Genomic DNA, 19,239 nt, shown 5'->3' with positions numbered 1-19,239 from the left:
GGAATTCCACTTGTAACTGGGCTCCAGGCTGAATATTTACCATCTACCACCACTCTCTGCCTTCGACTGGTTAGCCAGTTTTCTATCCAATTGGCCATATTTCCCTCTATCCCATGCCTCCTGACTTTCCGCATAAGCCTACCATGGGGAACCTTCTCAAATGCCTTACTAAAATCCATGTACACTACATCCACTGCTCTACCTTCATCCACATGCTTGGTCACCTCCTCGAAGAATTCAATATGACTTGTAAGGCAAGACCTACCCTTTACAAATCCGTGCTGGCTGTCCCTAATCAAGCAGTGTCTTTCCAGATACTCATAAATCCTATCCCTCAGTACCCTTTCCATTACTTTGCCTACCACAGAAGTAAGACTAACAGGTCTGTAATTCCCGGGGTTATCCCTATTCCCTTTTTTGAACAGGGGCACAACATTCGCTACTCTCCAGTCCCCTGGTACCACTCCCGTTGCCAGTGAAGACGAGAAGATTATTGCCAACGGTACTGCAATTTCCTCTCTTGCTTCCCACATAATCCTAGGATATATCCCGTCAGGCCCGGGGGACTTGTCTATCCTCAAGTTGTTCAAAATGTCCAGCACATCTTCCTTCCTAACAGGTATCTCTTCTAGCTTACCAGTCCATTTCACACTCTCCTCTTCTACAATACGGTCCCTCTCGTTCGTAAATACTGAAGAGAAGTACTTGTTCAAGACCTCTCCTATCTCTTCCGACTCAATACACAGTCTCCCACTATTGTCCTTGATCGGACCTACCCTCGTTCTCGTCATTCTCAGGTTTCTCACATACGCATAAAATGCCTTGGGGTTATCCTTGATCCTATCTGCCAACGATTTTTCATGCCCTCTCTTAGCTCTCCTTATCCCTTTCTTCAGGTCCCTTCTGGCTATCCTGTATCCTTCCACTGCTCTGTCTGAATCCTGTTTCCTCAACCTTATGTAAGCCTCCTTCTTCCTCTTTACAAGACATTCAACCTCCCTCGTCAACCAAGGTTCCCTCACACGACCATTTCTTTCCTGCCTGATAGGTACATACATATCATGGACACGTCGTATCTGCTCTTTGAAAAAGTTCCACATTTCCTCCACATCCTTCCCTGACAGCCTATGCTCCCCACGTATGCTCCTCAAATCCTGCCTTACAGCCTCGTAATTTCCCTTCCCCCAATTATAAAATCTACCTTGTTGTGCGCACCTATCTCTCTCCATAACCAAGGTGAAAGTCACAGAATTGTGGTCACCGTCACCAAAATGTTCACCCACTAACAAGCCCACCACTTGTCCCGGTTCATTACCGAGTACCAAATCCAATATGGCCTCCCCTCTGGTTGGACAATCTACATACTGCGTTAGAAAAGCTTCCTGGACACACTGCACAAACACCGCCCCATCCAATCTACTTGATCTAAAGAGCTTCCAATCAATATTTGGGAAGTTGAAGTCGCCCATGACTACGACCCTGTGGCAACAGCACCTTTCCACAATCTGTTTCCCCATCTGTTTCTCCACATCTCTGCTGCTATTGGGGGGGCTATAGTAAACACCCAACAAGGTGACTGCACCTTTCCTATTTCTGACTTCAGCCCATACTACCTCCAGAGGCAGATCCCCCTCAAACTTCCTTTCTGCAGCCGTTATACCATTTCTAATTAGCAACGCCACCCCCTCCTTTTTTACCACCCTCCCTAATCTTACTGAAACATCTGTAACCAGGAACCTCCAACAACCATTCCTGTCCCTCTTCTATCCACATTTCCGTGATGGCCACAACAACGTAGTCGCAAGTACCGATCTATACCTTAAGTTCACCCACCTTATTTCTGATACTCCTTGCGTTGAAGTATACACACTTGAACCCATCTCTGTGTCCGCAAGTATTCCCTGTCAGTGCTACCTTCCCCACAGCCTCCCTACATTCTTGGACATCCTGAAAAACAGCTAACCTACTTGCTGGACTACAAGTCCGGATCCCATCCCCCTGCCAAATTAGTTCAAACCCCCCCCTGCAGAGTGCTAGCAAACCTACCTCCCTGGATTTTGGTGCCCTTCTGGTTCAGATGCAACCCGTCCTGCTTGTACAGGTCCCACCTTCCCCCGAATGCAGTCCAATTGTCCAAATACCTGAAGCCCTCCCTCCAGGTAAGTGGCATTGAAATGCCCATCAACCATGATTGAATGGTGGATGGACTCAATAGGCAGAGTGGCCTTATTTCCATTCCTATTTCTTATGGTCTTATGTTTTTTAATTTTATGCATCCTGAACAAAAATAAAGCTCAATGCATGAAAACTGACATCTTAGTCTCAGACTTCAAGCCACAAGCAAAATTAATTAAGAATAGTGAATCTCTGGAACATCAGGGCATGCAAGTAATAACTTCGAATTTCTCTCAATTTTTATGTGGATTATTCTATGGCAAAACTGACTCCAAAGATATTGCCATTAACTTCTGTAAAAATTAAAGGTGAATCTTATTAGATTGTAAATTCTATCAATTATATTGCTTCTGAATGGTTATGGTGAAGTTATTTTCTGTGTAAATGTATTCAAAGACAAATTTAAATGTAATAACTAGCTTGATAATACCATAATGAGCACATACAGAAAATAACTACATTGTAGATAAAATTCCTTCTGATTAGGTTTAGTAACCAAATCTGGATGTTAGGAGAAAGTGAGGACTGCAGATGCTGGAGATCAGAGCTGAAAATGTGTTGCTGGAAAAGCGCAGCAGGTCAGGCAGCATCCAGGGAGCAGGAGAATCGACGTTTCGGGCATGAGCCCTTCTTCAGGAATTAACCTGAAATTAACCATATATGAGGGAAAGCAAAATTGGCCAGGGATCTTAATCCCAATTAGCATTCAGAAATCCAGCTGTAAGTGTGCAAATTTTGATGTCAGAGGAGGAAAAGGATCGAGCTTGACAGCAGAGTGATTGAAAACCAGCCCATCCATATGCTTGCTAAGATCAGACGTTCAAAATGGCTCTTGAGAGAGCTAACAGGTGAGCACCTAACCTTGAAAGCACTGAATTTCTGAGGGGAGAGGGCGGGCAGTAAACCAGAAAAAAAAGGAGAAATAAATGTATTAACGTTACTGATATCAATTGTGCTTCCTACCCTTTCCTATTGTGGAACACTAGGGGAAAGCGGTGTCACTTGAACAGATGCACTTGAACATTTTGGCAAATAAAACTTGATGGCTCCAGAGCTTTGAGATGTTTTAGTGCTTGTCCTAATTCAGTGATGTGCTACAATAATAAAAAAAAAGCACAGAGAGAGTGCAAATACACAGCAGCTCAATCAGCTTTCCAGAAAGAATGTGAGGTTCACCTGTTAAACTCCAACATTTTCTATGTTTTTATGACTGACTTTTGTTTAACAACTGCTGTCATTTCAGTGGCATTGTCACATGTGTGCAGTTGTTGCCATGATACTTGCCCTGACTGTAAATAGCTCTGGAGTCCAGTGAATTTTAAACCAGTTATATTTTGAGTAGCTATTTCAACAGCCCATCATCAAAGAATTATGAAACCTTTAACAAAGAGAAGCTGGTGACAGACTTTGAAAAGACAGTGGAGTCTGTTATGATGTTCTGCTAACTGATATGAATACTTACATTGCGTGTCCGAAAGGAACTCATTACTCTCTCTCTCTCTTTTTATGATAAATAGTGCTGAATAATAAAACAGATTATTGTGAAAATGAGTTTTTATGAAGGTCTTTCTCATGAGACTTGAACTGCCTTTTGGATTTAAATGTCAGTATTTCTGAATGACTTGAGTGCTGAGACAAATGACAATACTGCTTAGGTATTAAAGCAACATTCTAGATTTATTAAATTCATTATTCAACACTATTACAGAGGACAGAGCTGAGAGAGTGATGTCCTGCAGAGAAAATTGGTCGTTCAGCAAATTTTTTTCTGCCCCTGTGCACCCTGGATCTTTTGTATTTGAGAAGTAAATCCAAGTTATATTTAAATGAAAAAATACAAAAATGCGTAACTTGTGAATGGAGGTTCAAAATCAATAATAAAAACTAGAACAGAAATAATAAATGTTGGAACACTCAGCATTTGGGAAAGGAAAAGATGATTAATTAGATTTGAACAGAGTTAGTATAAATGTTAAATAATGTAAATAAAACAAAGTATGCAATCAATGTAGATATAAGCCATAAATTCACTACAAGTGTTTTGATAGTTCCATCTGAAACCTTCTGTTAGCCTTCTTGACAAGTGAGATGTATTTTGAAACAGAAGTCGTGGTCTGGAACTAAAATCGTTGAGTATGAATGAGTTATTTCAATTCACTGTCACCACTGGGTTGGAGAACCCTGAAATGGAATTTTACACGCTTGAGAAGGGAAACCCATTGGGAGGCCGAGATATTTGTGGAGAAAGTCTTCTCGCTGGTTGAATACCTATTTAACTATGCAAAGAATAAATTAGGATGTGAAAATTTGATTTAAAGTGGAAAGGCAGCTGTGATTGAGGTATGCTGTTACGTCTGTGAGTTGTAAAGTAAACTGCCTCCAGTTCACTTCATGCAGCGATGTCTGAGATGTAGAATTAAAAGCTCCCTAGTCTTGCATGCATGTTAACTGTTCTGGTTCCAACAACTAATTTTGTTTCCAAATACATAATCTAATAATGAGATTAAAAACAAAATCCTGGATGATGCAAGTCCTGAAATAACAGGAAAGCATGATTCAAATATTCAGTGGATCACGTAGCAACTGTGGAGGAAGAAAAAAAAGCTAAATTTCACCAGAAATTGGCTAAGTGTTAATTTTGGTGAGTTTCATGGAGTGCTGCTCTCCACAAGCCTAAGCAAGATTTCTCATGCTATTTTCTGAAACTCAGCATATTGCACATGCTCCATCCCTCTATGGCGCCCTGTTGTCTGATCATTCTTTTCACCAGAGGTGGACCTACTCACCACTACCAGGATCACTCTCAATTCCTGGAGGTGACTTCATTTTTAAAGCCTGGTCAAGCACTGCCAGCCAGTGTTACCTTCCACAATTTATGCCATGGCAGGGATATCCAAAAATGACACTTCTCAGAGGACAGGGATTGCACTTCATTGACACTTCGTTGCAAGTACAAGTGGACGTTAACAAATGTATTATTATTTAAGTACCGAGCTATACAGGTTACCTGTCATTAACCTCAACCATTTTAGAACCATGTCTAAGGGATTGCGTCTCATTCCCCAGTACCAAAACAGCCTACACCTTCGTTATGTCATACATCAGGCTGTGCAGCACTGTTATTGAAGACAAGGTAGATTTGACTGTTAATGATCACCCCTCCCCACTCCTGGAATAACCCATCAGCTTCAATGCATGATTATCTCCAATCCCTTTTATGTTGCTTTTTCATGCATCACAGTTTTTCTTTCTCTCTGTATTCCAGTGTGCTGCTTCCAAGCCCAACAGGTGGCATGGTGACACAGTGGTTAGCACTACTGCCTTACAGCACTAAGGAACTGGATTTGATTCCAGCTTGGGGGACTCCCGGTGTGGAGTTTGCACATTCACCCTGTGTCTGCATGAATTTCCTCTGGGTGCTGTGATTTCCTCCTATAGTCCAAAGATGAGCAGGTTAGGTGGATTGGTCATATTGATTGCCCTGTAGTATCCAGGGATGTGCAGGCTAGGTGGAGTAGCCATGGGAAATATGGGGCTCCAGGGATAGGGTTGCATTGTGGGTCTGGATAGTAGGCTGAATGGCCTCTATCTGTACTGTAGGGTTTCTACGAGGTGTCTTTCCCAATTACCCCCCACAGAGCAGTGACACCAAAAAGCCCCTTTGACTTTGCTTGAGCTGGACTGACTATGTCCCACCTGCTGACTGACTTGGAGAGATAGCTGTCAAATGGATCCAGAGAACTAACTGTAGTCCATTCCCCAGGAAGTAGGGATATGAACACCCTACCTTGACTGTGCCAAGCAGCCAAATCACCAAGCCTCCGGGAGCAGAGGATACCCTTGACATACAGTTCCAGGATCCCCATTTTAAAGACTGTCTCCCTTGGCTTGACTATTACACACATATGTTGAGACAAGGCAGTTTGGTTAAAGCTTGTGCAGTGTTCTTTGACATGTAACCTGCTGATGCATAGTGTGGATGTGAGATTGATACAGTAAGTACTGTACAACATGCCCACATCTTTGCCTGATCATTGCTGACAACTATAGTAAATTGCCTGGCTTAGGCAAGGTGAAGCAGAAGTACTGTGAGCGTTTAAACTCTGGTTGAGAGCAGAGAAAGGCAAGGGAAAGAGGAGATGCTGTGATCATCCAAGTAGGCACACCATGAATGAGAACATGACGACCCCTCAGATATACCTTGGTCCAATCCATGAGATAAGCGAGGGTCAGAGATGTGGCATGAAGATATAGTGAAGCTGGTAGATATCAGGTGCCAAATGTTATGGATGGTGGTACAGGTGGTTGCTGCCCATAGAGTGTGCCCTGAGATGCTGGTGATGACAGCAGAAGCCTGGATGAGTGAGCGGCAAGCGCCAGGTACCTGCTCTAACCTTCCTGTTGGGAATTGTTACTGTCTACTTTCTAGATGAAAATGAGGTAAGAAAATGGGAATGAGGTGAGTTCAGGTAATAATAGCATACTCATGCAAATAGTGCTCTCGCCATTCATGAAGCGAGATTCTTGTCTTGCCATTCAAAACTTGGTTTGAAGCTCAGACTTTTTTTTCCTGTTGATGTCAACAATTTCATTTTTGCAGGCCTCACTCTATTTTCTCAACAGACTTGCCAATACCAATGTTGTTCGGGAACTGGGAAGATTCTGCCTCACAGTGCCAGAGACCCCGGTTCAATTCCCGCCTCAGGCAACTGTCTGTGTGGAGTTTGCACATTCTCCCCGTGTCTGCGTGGGTTTCCTCCGGGTGCTCTGGTTTCCTCTCACGGTCCAAAAATGTGCAGGTTAGGTGAATTAACCATGCTAAATTGCCCGTAGTGTTGGGTGAAGGGGTAAATGTAGGGGAATGGGTCTGGGTGGGTTGCTCTTCAGAGGGTCGATGTGGACTTGTTGGGCCAAAGGGCCTGTTTCCACACTGTAAGTAGTCTAATCTAATCTAATACTTCTGGGCAATACTGAATCCAAGTAAATTGGTTATTTAATTTGTTTATGTCGTTTGTGAACTCTGGAATGCTAATCATCTGTGTTTAGATTCTGAAACTTCCAAGATGTTTCAGTTATTTTGCCCCCTTTTCAGTCAGCATTTTCTTAAATCTTAAATGGAATCACTTGCCCAGATCCATTAATGTGTCCATTTATATGGGAAATAGTCCTGTTAAAATGACAAGAGGCATTGTAGTCAGTTTCCAAGGTGCGATGGTAGTGTAATGCTAATGTCATTGCACCAGTAAAGCAGAGGCTTGATCTATTCCTTTTGTGTCATAGAGTCAAATCCCACCACGGCAACTTATACAACTTAAATTCAATTAAATCTGGAATATCAAACTAACACCAGTACTATTGGAATTCTCAATAGTTGTAAAAACCTGTCTGGTTCCCTTATGTCCACTATAGAATGAAATCTACCATATGTATCTTGCTTGGCCTACATGTTATTCCAGACCCACAGCAACATGGCCGACTCAAAACACCCATCTAAAGTGGCCCAGTAAGTCTTTGAGTTCAAGAGAAATTAAAAGTAGGCCTTGCCACCTTGCCAAAGGTGTTCACATCTCATGAGTCAATCGTTTGTTTTATGAAAGAAATTGGTACTATCTGTATCAATTTTATTAGCAAGTATTAGGTCAGAAGCAGTAAGAGTATAAAGAAAAGAGTAGAAATGTGCTATCACAAGATGAAAAATAGATATAGCATTATGCTGATGTGCAGCACAATTTTATTGAGAAACCATGATGGTTTAGCTTTCTGTATGTTTGGTCCTTATGCCAAAAAATGTTGGTTCCCCAGCTAGTTATGCAGAGTTTCAGCAGCAATGTGACCTCTTCATTATAGGCATTAAGCTTCAGCCAAATGAACAGATTTCCTTGTATTCTTTCCCAGGCGATGCCTTCTGGCAACTGATGCTCCAATTGTCAGAATTTCCTCTTCTGCTGTCCAACAGTTATCTCTTGTCAGCATGGTGGCATGATTGTTTTCAATGTGCTGCCTATTCTGGTGTTCAGACTGTGTAATGATGTGTAATAAGATCAGTTATCATAAGCTGCTTTGTATCCCATGCATGTGGCATGACAAAACCTCAAGCTGCCAAGACGGTGACTTCCACGGAGCCGTGGTGGACAGTATAATTACTTTTCCTGGGAATATTTCAACTGAACATATTTGCTTCACAGTTTGATCCTGGATCTTTCAAATTAGTAAAGGAATGCCCTCCTATTGTATGTCCAGGAGTTCTAAACCATTGAGGAGAACTGTTTAGTTCCCTGCATCGTCATTTATGATCTTAATCTGCATCATGACTTTGCAATTGTTTAAGTAGGAAATTTAAATAAAAAATTCAGTGGTGCTGCAAGGGGATACATGTTCAAGCACTAAAAAGTTAAAGAGGCAGAAGTCTTATGGGGTTTGTGGCTGTAACTAGGTATCGCACCTCAAAAACAATCAGTAATAAATCCAAAAGGGAATTCAGAAGAAACATTTTCACCTATACTTTAAATTCAATACCATAAAGAGTTGTCGAGGTGAATGGAGTGGAAGTCTTTAAGAGGAAATGAGATTAACACATGAAGGATAAAATAATTCAGAAGTATGCTGATGGAGTTAGATAAAGAGGGATGAAAAGGTTTTCACAGCATAAATTCAGCATGGACCAGTTGAGGCTAAAGTCTTCTCATTTTTCTCTCTGTGCATTCTACTTCAGATTGTTTGCTTTAAAAGAAATTGCTATCATTGAACCCACCCTTCCAAAGGCAGTGGGCAGCCTGAAGAAAGGGGAAATGCCCACAACGAGGTCCTTTCTCTAAATAATGACAGTCAGTGAGCTCAGTAATAGTCAAGTCACAGACGCTTATTGGTTACGATCTTATGACCATCATTTAACCAAAGCAGCATCAGCAGATGTGAGACATTGTGGTCTCCTGATTTGGTGGAAGAGAGAAAAGGAATATTGAACTGCAGCATTGGTGGTCCGAGGATGCAGTAATAGGCAATTATTCATCATTTACTGCCGCTGTATAATAGTGTTGTTTCCCAGCTTTTTGTTATAGTAACATGTCCTTACAATGTACACAACAGCAACATTTTCCTGCATCCATACAAATGGCCTCTTATCCTAACAGGTCTGACACCAACTCATTATGATTCTGTTCAGTGCCCAAAGAAGCCCTCAAGGGTTTGTTGAGGAACATGGGACTAGTCAGTCATTGGCAGTAGCCCCAAGGAACCTCTTTAACCATGACTGACAGCAGATTTTAGCCAATTTTAAATTGATTTAGGATCATTTTTCTGTAATTGCTCACCATTGTTGTTGAGCCTACTGATCTTGCTTCATTTCCCTAATGAGCAGCTTAGCTTGACAATGTGCTGCATCATAATCTACCTTTGGAGCAGCTTTTGATTAGTGTAAAGTGATTTCAAGTACCATTTTAAATATCCTTTACGTTCATCTAACAGCTTTTCTTGGCTCGTACGCTGAATGGTTTGCGTGTTGAACATATTCTTTTCATAGATTTCTCACCATTGTGCTAAATAGAAGTGTGTATTCCTGACCAAGAAAGTTCGAACTTTTAATAAGTGTTGCCTCAAGTTTTTAAATTTGGAGTGTCATGTTCAGAGATTTTCTTTTCAGTTCGCTCAAACTTGGTTTCACTGTTGATGTATGGAAAACTCATTAGCTAAAACCAAGTTGCATAGCAAAGAATTTAAGTAGAAATTCAGAATACTTGCTAATTTATATATGAATAACCTCTGTAGAAATGAAAACTTCTTGGGAATGAAGTCAGTCAGTGTTAACAACACAAAGTGAGTCTGTAACCAATTGGCAATCAGTTTTTCAATCTGCCCTTTCTATTTTTCACTGACTTAGACAGTAGTACTAAATGTAAAAATAAATTCAACCAATATGAGTGACCATGAGAGGAAACAAGTGTTTAAAAACTGTTTGAACAATTGTTCTATGAACTTTAATGGAAAGAAGATCAGGCAAAGTGGAAAATTGGCTGCCAATTCAATGGAAACTGATTTTGCACTGTGCATCAGTTTTGCCCTGTTCTTTATGCCAAATGTTGCACAGGTCTTGGAGATTAGATCTTTGAAAAGACAATAAAAATGATCAAGGAATTGTTGAACATTATTTTTTAAATAAACTATTCTTAATGACCTTATTTCCACTTTCACAGAATATTTATTTTGTCACCTTTGTGATCCTTTGTTCAGTATGTCTGAAAAGTAGATCCCCTCCAGCAATAAAAACAAATCCCAGAAGGAGCAATGTGAATTATTTTCCTGAGCCTATCACTCTGCTGTCACAGTAATCTGATTGCATAAAGTTCAATGTTCTGTTTGTCTCTGTAAAATCAGAACACACAGAAACCAGGACTTGCTGTGACGGATCTCCTGTGGGAGAAACATGGATGTGAGAGACTTGCATCATATTTACTATTCTAAAATTAGATATCTCTGAAAGCAAGACAGTACTTATAGTGTTACACTATGCCTTATAACCCTTTGGTTTTACATGCCTTGTCGTGCATTTGGATTTATGAGATTAATTTTCAACCTTTGTCCCTCTCCAGATTCTGGTCAATGACTCATGGCTGTGCACTAATCTGAGCTAAATCTCAGTGGAATCACAGAAGAAATCTTCACGTTTTCTTTTGGGTCTTGTTTTATCACCCAATCATCGAAGATGCTACTAAACATAAGAACTTTCCTGTTGTATTTGTTCTGTTTGTCCAAGTGGAGCTCAACAATGGAGATTCCAGAAGAGGGTGAGATTAAATTATTTAAAAACTTTATTTATAATGTTCAATTTTCTGGAGATTTGTTTATTTGCGTGGACTCTAATGTGATGCTGGTATTCTTCCCTATCTTATGTAGTCAAAGAATGTTTAATTTTGCAAAACCGAATGCTGCCTTTATGTATCTCTAATTAGGCAATCCCTTAAATGGTGCAGTTGGAAATTATTTTACAAAAAGAGCTACTTTGAATTTGCATTCGGTCCTATTGGAATCATCTCGTATTTTTAAAACTAATATTGCACAGTTCTCAAAATATTTGTATAATAATGTATTTGCCATTTAAAAATCAGTGCATGTATAAAATAGACTTTATTCAGTAATCAGATGTTGAAGTGATGTAAAGAAATTTTGCGTTTTTTTTAAAAAAGAGGTGCTGCAGAATCCTTTCGGGCTTTTGTCATTTTGTGATCCAGTTACAACCAGTTACTGACATGCAATAAATTATTGATGAGACGTGATCCATTATTCAAGCTTTTAATGCAGCTGCTGGGCATGGTGGCATAAATGTTCATTAACAGGACACACCGTATATATAGTGTCAAAAAAAAGCCCAAGCCATATATAATGAGAAGGAAAACAGATCAAGTAATGAAGTGGCAGTTGTGTTTTTTTTTCCAAATGTAATGTTACCATCGAGTCATCAAGTGCACTACACACTCTACTAATTGGCAATTTTACTGCAACAGTACCTAAATTACTTATTCTTAATGATAAAACCATTTTAACACGCAAGAGATAGATATGAAATCCAGTGTTCGGTATAGATGATTCAAGAAAAGATAGCCTATGAATGAATTGTTTTGATAATTTACTTTCTAATTTTCTCAAATTAAAATCTGTAATAACAGTAGTAAATCTGTGAAAAATGTCAAGGAGATTAATCACTCAACAGCTTGCAATGTTGAGTCTGATGGATCTATTATTTCTGTGAAGTAGTAATACAGTATAATTAGAGGACATCAAATTAACTTTTGGCTGTTAAAGTGTCAGATTACTTTGAACTGCCAACCTACATTTCCCAGGATTGCCCTGCCTACCATTAGACAAAACAAGGACTTTAGATTTCTCGTTAACACATTGTAAAAAGTAGATTTTACGAGGTGGAGTTCCACCAGAAGCAAACCGATGACATCAGGATTGCCAATTCTATCATTGCATAAGTAACTTGCTTCTTACATTTTCACTTGTCTTGTCTCAAACCCAAGATATTTGTGACCTGTGCCTACTTTGACCAGAGTTAGAAGGCAACAGAAAGCCAGTGCATAAATGAGCATATGACTTCTCTGCTATCTGATAGCACTTCACCAGAAGATACATAAAATTACAACTTCTTGAACCACAATGAATTACTTTAAAAGTCAAGGTCCATCAATAAAAGTAATTAACTTTTTAATTAAAATATTGAATGATACTGTCAGCAATTTCAAAAATGATTAAGCTTTGCACATATTCTATATAGGATTGTAATCATTCATTTAATTGCAACTTGGAATCACACTATCCAATCGCAATAATAAACCTGCCTGTTATCAACAATAAATTTCCATTAATTTTAGGGTTAGTAGATCATCACGTACATGTAGGATGTACATTTACAGTGGTCAATTGCCTCATTACTCTTGCAACTTACAAATAAATATGATGGTCTTTGGTTTGAAACAGTACAAAGTACATAAACTGGAGCAATGCAAAATAAGCTAATGATTCTTGTTTCCATTTTCCCTTCGCTTACTCTGGACCTAAAGTTTTTATTCAAGAAAAAAGTAAGTTAACCCAGTACAAATACTGTTGCTAAACATGTTAACGTGTGATTGTGTTGTACCTGTAGTACTTTGCAATCTGTTTGTCTGCACACAGGTGCTGAATTTCAGAGGACTGTTTGTTTATTCTATCCATGATCCAAACTCTCACCATTTATATTCCATCTGCCATGTTCTTGTCCAATCACTTAATCTGTCCAAATCCTCTTGAAAAGATGTTGTATCTTTTTCATGACACACATTCCTGTTTCACTTTGTAGCATTTCGAACTATTGCATTAATCTCCATTCCCAAATCATTAATATATCTTGTAAATTTTGAAGTGAGCAGTAGACAACTGTGTGAATCACTTGTGAGAGCTTGTGGAGAGAGACCCTTTGTGAAACTCCCCAAGATTGACACTTGGCCTGTTCTGGTAGAATTCAGGCCCTTATCTCTATCATTTGACCAGAGCATCTCTCCCTTTGTCTTCATAAGTAAATACTAGTAGTTAGGCAGTTGTCGACATTGAAGTCTGACTATCATTCATCCACATAACATTTTGATACAATACACCCATTATTGCTGATTTTATAAGTTTGAAATTGCAGAGACTGGAGTGGTATTGTAAACCCAGTCTATTCAATTTGTTAGAGAAATGCAGCATTATCCGATGCAAGGTAGTTTACATTTTAATGGCTGCCAAAACCTGTCCAGATATGAGAATTCGCTCAGTGTTTTTACACTCCCATGTGCTAGCAAGGAGAGTCATATGTCCCTTCCATTCAGTTATGTATTACAGGACAGTGTAATTGTAGTTCATAAGTTTGTATTGCATGAGTATGATATGTTTGCGATTTCATAGTAGATTTGTAGCTCAGGTTGTAGATCAGTTGTAAGTTTGCTCACTGAGCTGGTAGATTTGTTCTCGGATGTTTTGTCACCATGCTAGATAACATCATCCGTGAGCTTCCAATGAAGGTCTGGTGTTCTGTCCTGCTTGCTATTTATGTGCATTGGTCTGTTGTGGTGGGTGATGTCACTTCCGGTTGTTTTTCTGAGAAGTTGGTAAATGGGGTCCAAAAATGATATGTTTGTTAATGGAGTTCTGGTTTGAATGCCAAGCCTGTGCATGTTTTTGTTTAGCCTGTGCCAGGTTGTGTGTATTGTCCCAATCAAACTGGTGTCCCTCTTCGTCTGTGTGTATGCATACCAGTGATAGTTGGTCATGTCTTTTGGTGGCTAGTTCGTGCTCATGTAGCCTGGTGGTTAGCTTCTTGCCCGTCTGTCCAATGTAATGTTTGTTGCAGCCCTTACAGGTTATTTTGTATGTGATGTTTGTTCTGCTGGCTGTTGGTACGGGGTCCTTTAAACTCATCAGGAGCTGTTTCAGTGTGGTGGTAGGTTTGTGGGCTACCATGATGCCTAGAGGCTGGACTGGTCTGGTCATCATCTCCGAGATATCTTTAATGTATGGCAGGGTGGCTAGAGTTTTTGGGTGTGTCGTGTCTTGTTTAGGTCTGTTGTGTAGGAATCAGTGGACTGCGCTTATCAGGTCCCCTTTGTTCCTGAATACATTGTACAGGTGTTTTTTCGAAGCTTCTCTTAGTTCTTGGGTGCTGCAATGTGTTGTGGTTCATTTAAATAATGTCCTGATGCAGCTCTGTTTGTAGGTGTTGGGGTGATTGCTCCTGTAGGTGGGTATCTGGTCGATGTGTGTGACTTTCCTTCACACGTTAGTCTGCAGCTCTTCATTGGCTTTTTGTTCCACTGTGACGTCGAGGAAGGTGAGTCTGTTGTTGTTCTCTTCCTCTTTGGTGAACTTTATACCGGTATGAATGTTGTTTATGTGGATTTGGGTTTCTTCTAATTTTGTGATGACAATGATGTCATCCACACAGCAGACCCAAAGCTTAGGCTGGATCATGGGAAGGGCTGTTTGTTGTAACCTCAGCATAACTATTTCAGCTAAGAGTCCTGATATTGGTGATCCCATAGGCATTCCATTGGTTTGCTTGTAAGTCTTGTCATTGAAGTTGAAGTGAGTTGTGAGGCACAGGTCTACTAGTTTCATCGCTTCATCAGAGGCTCACTGATGATGTTACCTAGCATGGTGACAAACCGCCTGAGAACAAATCTACCAGCTCAGTGAGCAAACTTATAACCTGAGTATGACGTGTGTTTTGAACTTGCAAACTTTCAAGCAAGGTCTCTGTGGTTTTGAGTTGGACTTTACTCATTTTCCAGGAATTGAACTATGATTGTGTCAGATATATTGGTGAAGAGGGCCTCTAGCAACAAATTGTTGAGAAATGGAGAAGCATGTGCACAAAGACCACAGAATAAAGGGACAACTATGATCAGGCGCTCAAAATTCTTGCACTATGTAGGAACTTGGTGACACTTTGTTTGTACTGGGATTGAACACAGTTCAATGAGCAGTGTGCATTGTGCCTTCTGACCTTGTTCTGAAAAAAAACTCATGAAATAAACAGTTAAAGATTTTTGGGCTCTGCTTACTACCCTGATGAACTCCTGCAATGATATCCTGACATAGATGATTGACTTTGAATAATTACAACCGTCTTCCTCTGTGTTGTGTATCACTCCAGCCAATGAAAGGCCCAAGCTGACTCCAATGATATGGAATTGTTTAGGTGCTACACAAAGTCAAATACTGCGTTGATGTCAAAGGCGATCACTCTCACTTCATCTCTGAAGTTCTGCATAACAGTAATTACCAGACCTTTTTTTTTCTTTTTCTTTACCAGACCTTCTTATCTGTTTGGTGGTGATTAAGAATAGATTGATGTGGTAGTAATTGGCTGGAGTGGATTTATATGGACAGGAAAAACAGCCACACTTTTGCATGTTGCTGGCTAGATGCCAAATTGTGGGTATACTGGAGTAGCTTGTCTAAATGCACCACCAGTTCTGAGTACAAGCTTTCAGTACCACAGCTGAATGTTGTTGAGGCAGCCTTTTGGTGTCATTGTACTCAGCCATTTCTCTCTATCATGTGGGGTGAATCGAATTGTCTGAAGACTGACACTCCAGCCTCAGCAAGAGCTTGAGATTAATCACCGAATTCAGTCCATGAAACTAAAGGTCACTTTAAAAGCTTTCGTCTTTTGCATTTACGCTGGCCTCTGCCACCACAGAGGATGGGGAATATTTATGGCACCTCCTATTATTTGATGAATTATCCATGATATTTACAACTGAATGTGATTGAACTGTAGAACTTGGAACTAATCCATTGGTTCTTGAATGGCTTGACTCAGTCTGTTGCTTGCTGCTTTTACTGTTTAGCAGGTGTCTGGTTATTTGTTTTTTCGCTTCACGGGGTTGGCACCTCACACTTACATATACCTACTATAGCTCCTTACGTTCTTTCATGTGCACATTATCAAGTTAGGATAGTAACCCAGATTTAATAATAACAGGGGAATGAGTGATATGTCTGGCCATCAAGGTAGATATTATGGTTGAATACAGTTCTGCTGCTAATAGGTCACATTGTGTCACAGACACTTCAATGTTTTTAGATGTGTTCTGAATCTGTCTCATTTTGCATAGTGTTAGTGGCACCGTACACAATAGAGAGTGTCCTCAGTGTAAAGGTGGAACTTTGTCTCCAAAGGACTGTGCAGTGATCACTTCTACCAATTCAGTCATGTAGGGATTCACCAATAACAGGTAGATTGGTCAAAATGAGGTCAGGTACATGTTTTGTTTATTGGTTCTTTCATCACCTACTGCCTGTGTATTCTGGCAGTTACTTCATTTAGCACTTAACCAGCATGGTCTGTGGTCGTGCTACTGATCCAATGTTGGCATATGGATTGAAAGTGTTGCCTGGAGTACGTTCCGTACCCTTGCCACTGTCAGTGTTTCTTTGAAATGGTGTTCAACATGGAGGAGTACTCATTGACCAATTGAGAGAAAGTGGTGGGTGGGAGTTAATGACCTTCATGCCTATATTAGAACTGTCATTATAGGACCTCATTAGGTTGTAGAGTCTATGTTAAGGACTCCCAAATCATTCTCTCCTGACTGTACTGCTGTTCCATCACTTCAGACAAGTCCTAATTGTTGGTGGGATAGATTGGATTCAGGAATCGTGCTGGAAGGTAATACGACACTTACTGGAGGATGACATTTGATGAGGAAGACGTTTCCAGATTCTTTCCTCACTAGTAATGGGACAGCTTTCCCAAATTTGTCACACCACCCAAGACATTAGTGAGGAGTCAATTGTGCTAGTGTGTTATCATCACATAATTTGTGCTGGGGTTTCTGCTAAGTATTTGATTGAGTGTTGTTTGACCTTTCAGCAATAACTTGATACAAATAAGTGAAAGGAACCAATCTTAGAGATGCTGGTATCTGTAATCTTTTATTTAGAACATTCCATACAATGCTGTTCTCTGTAAATATGTCCCTCAGTCGTACATTGTGTTCCATCCTTTTGTCAGTTTCTTGCACGTTATTGCTGCTGTCACTGTTGTATCACGATAAACACCATTGCAGCAGCCATTCTTAATATGCAACACTTTTGAATTGCTTTTCCCAGGTGGTTATGACTTGACAATTGAACATTCCTCCACATTGTTTTTGACTGTGAAGCTCCTCTGTCTTTCCATACTGTCTGAACTCTCCAGGTCTGCCTCACTTCACACTGTAATTGACTTTCAAAGTATCCTAAGTGCGAGTGTAGAGGATTACATCATCAGAACAAAGACAACAGAAAAGGGACAAATGAGTCCTTAGCGGAAATGTGATGGGAGGAAGTAGAGTCAAGATAGCAATAGAGGGAATCTGTGTCTTTATCATGAATGCAGAATCCATGTGAAAAGCAGGATTTGGAGATTGTTAAGAAATGCCTGTCTGTTGGTTAATTGCTAAATTAATAATTGTTAAATGTTATCAGAGAAAAATATTACCTTTTTTTTTCAAAAATGGAAGCATCCATTTCAGATTTATGGAAGGGGTGGGAATCCCCATTCTTCCGAAGCAAATATTATGCACAATGGCTCTATCCACTGATCTTTGTCCTTTGGTTAGGAAGCCTGCAATCTAACACTGGACTGCCCAAACCACCTGTATCATTGCAGTCATTCGATGGGAGATTCAATTTAGCCTCTGTCACCCATTGTGCACATTCCAAGGCAAACACTTTCAACAAACCATATTGTCATGTATATCTCCTGTGGTTACCCATGTCTAGTTCTATGGATTGTCAATTCAAACATGGAATCAGCTTGCTTTTTGTTGCCTCATAATGTGGAATCTTATCTATTCTCTTGGTTTAAAGGTGCTTATTTTGGCATCATTGTCTTCATGTTCCATGTAATTTGCAGCTATTCTAGATTCCTCTTCATCTCTGAGTGAAGACTCTGGCTATAGTCTGTAGGAAGATTTCTTTATGTACAGCTTATACAACAAAGATCACACAGCAAGCAACGTGTTTTCTCCATTCTTCCTGACTGTGTTCTTGTACATCACTTATTCAGACATCTTTGTTTACTCAGTCTAACTGGCTTAAATGCTCACCCACACTTCTGCAGTGCTGAATATGGTTTTGATCCACCTGAATGTTGAATGTTTTGGCTGTGTGAGAATCGACCATTCCAAAATGCTCTCGCCTGACCTCCATAAAATTGAGGTCAATCAAATTTCTGCTTCTCACATCCTTATTTGTACCAATTCCATCTCTCATGTACTCACTGTGCTACGTTGGCTCCCTTTTAAGTAAAGTCTTGATTTTGAAATTTTTCTTCTTCAATTTCAAATTCCTCCATAGCCTGGCCCATTCTAAGATCTCCTCCAATCCCATTGCCCTCCATTATACCTGCACTCTTTGAAGTCTAGGTTTTTGCGGATTGCAAATTGTAATCACGGCACAATTGGTAGTCATGCCTTCAGCTCCCAATGCACAAAATTCAGGAATGTCATAACCAAATCTTTCCAATTCTCCTTCCTCCTTAAAAAAAAAATCCTCAGTCATTCCTTGACTATACTTTTATTCAGTTGGGTAAAAACAATGACTGCAGATGCTGGAAACCAGATTCTGGATTAGTGGTGCTGGAAGAGCACAGCAGTTCAGACAGCATCCGAGGAGCAGTAAAATCGATGTTTCGGGCAAAAGCCCTTCATCAGGAATAAAGGCAGTGAGCCTGAAGCGTGGAGAGATAAGCTAGAGGAGGGTGGGGGTGGGGAGACTGGAGCATAGAGTACAATAGGTGAGTGGGGAGGGGATGAAGGTGATAGGTCAGGGAGGAGAGGGTGGAATGGATTCGTGGAAAAGAAGATAGGCAGATAGGACAAGTCATGGGGACAGTGCTGAGTTGGATGTTTGGAACTAGGGTGAGGTGGGGGAAAGGGGAAACGAGGAAACTGTTGAAGTCCACATTGATGCCCTGGGGCTGAAGTGTTCCGAGGCGGAAGCTGAGGCGTTCTTCCTCCAGGCATCTGGTGGTGAGGGAGCGGCGGTGAAGGAGGCCCAAGACCT

General features: G+C 40.4%; 1 protein-coding gene across 11 annotated transcripts in view; it reads left to right on the top strand.

The window, feature by feature from the left end:
- The window catches only part of chl1b (cell adhesion molecule L1-like b), a 712,521-nt gene that overhangs the window by 154,650 nt on the left and 538,632 nt on the right, over positions 1–19,239 (top strand). For 10 of the 11 annotated variants that reach the window (XM_043708384.1, XM_043708378.1, XM_043708383.1 and 7 more), the window contains exons 2-3: positions 10,761–10,955; positions 12,732–12,749. In XM_043708384.1, the coding sequence (XP_043564319.1) occupies positions 10,874–10,955; positions 12,732–12,749 (100 nt within the window). In that variant the 5' untranslated portion in view covers positions 10,761–10,873. The remainder of the gene's footprint in view (positions 1–10,760; positions 10,956–12,731; positions 12,750–19,239) is intronic. The other variant, XM_043708376.1, reaches the window with a different exon arrangement.

Source organism: Chiloscyllium plagiosum, chromosome 18, assembly GCF_004010195.1.
Source record: "Chiloscyllium plagiosum isolate BGI_BamShark_2017 chromosome 18, ASM401019v2, whole genome shotgun sequence".
NCBI classification, from domain to species: domain Eukaryota; kingdom Metazoa; phylum Chordata; class Chondrichthyes; order Orectolobiformes; family Hemiscylliidae; genus Chiloscyllium; species Chiloscyllium plagiosum.
Note: the sequence above shows the minus strand (reverse complement) of the source record. Positions and strands in the feature narration are given on the sequence as shown.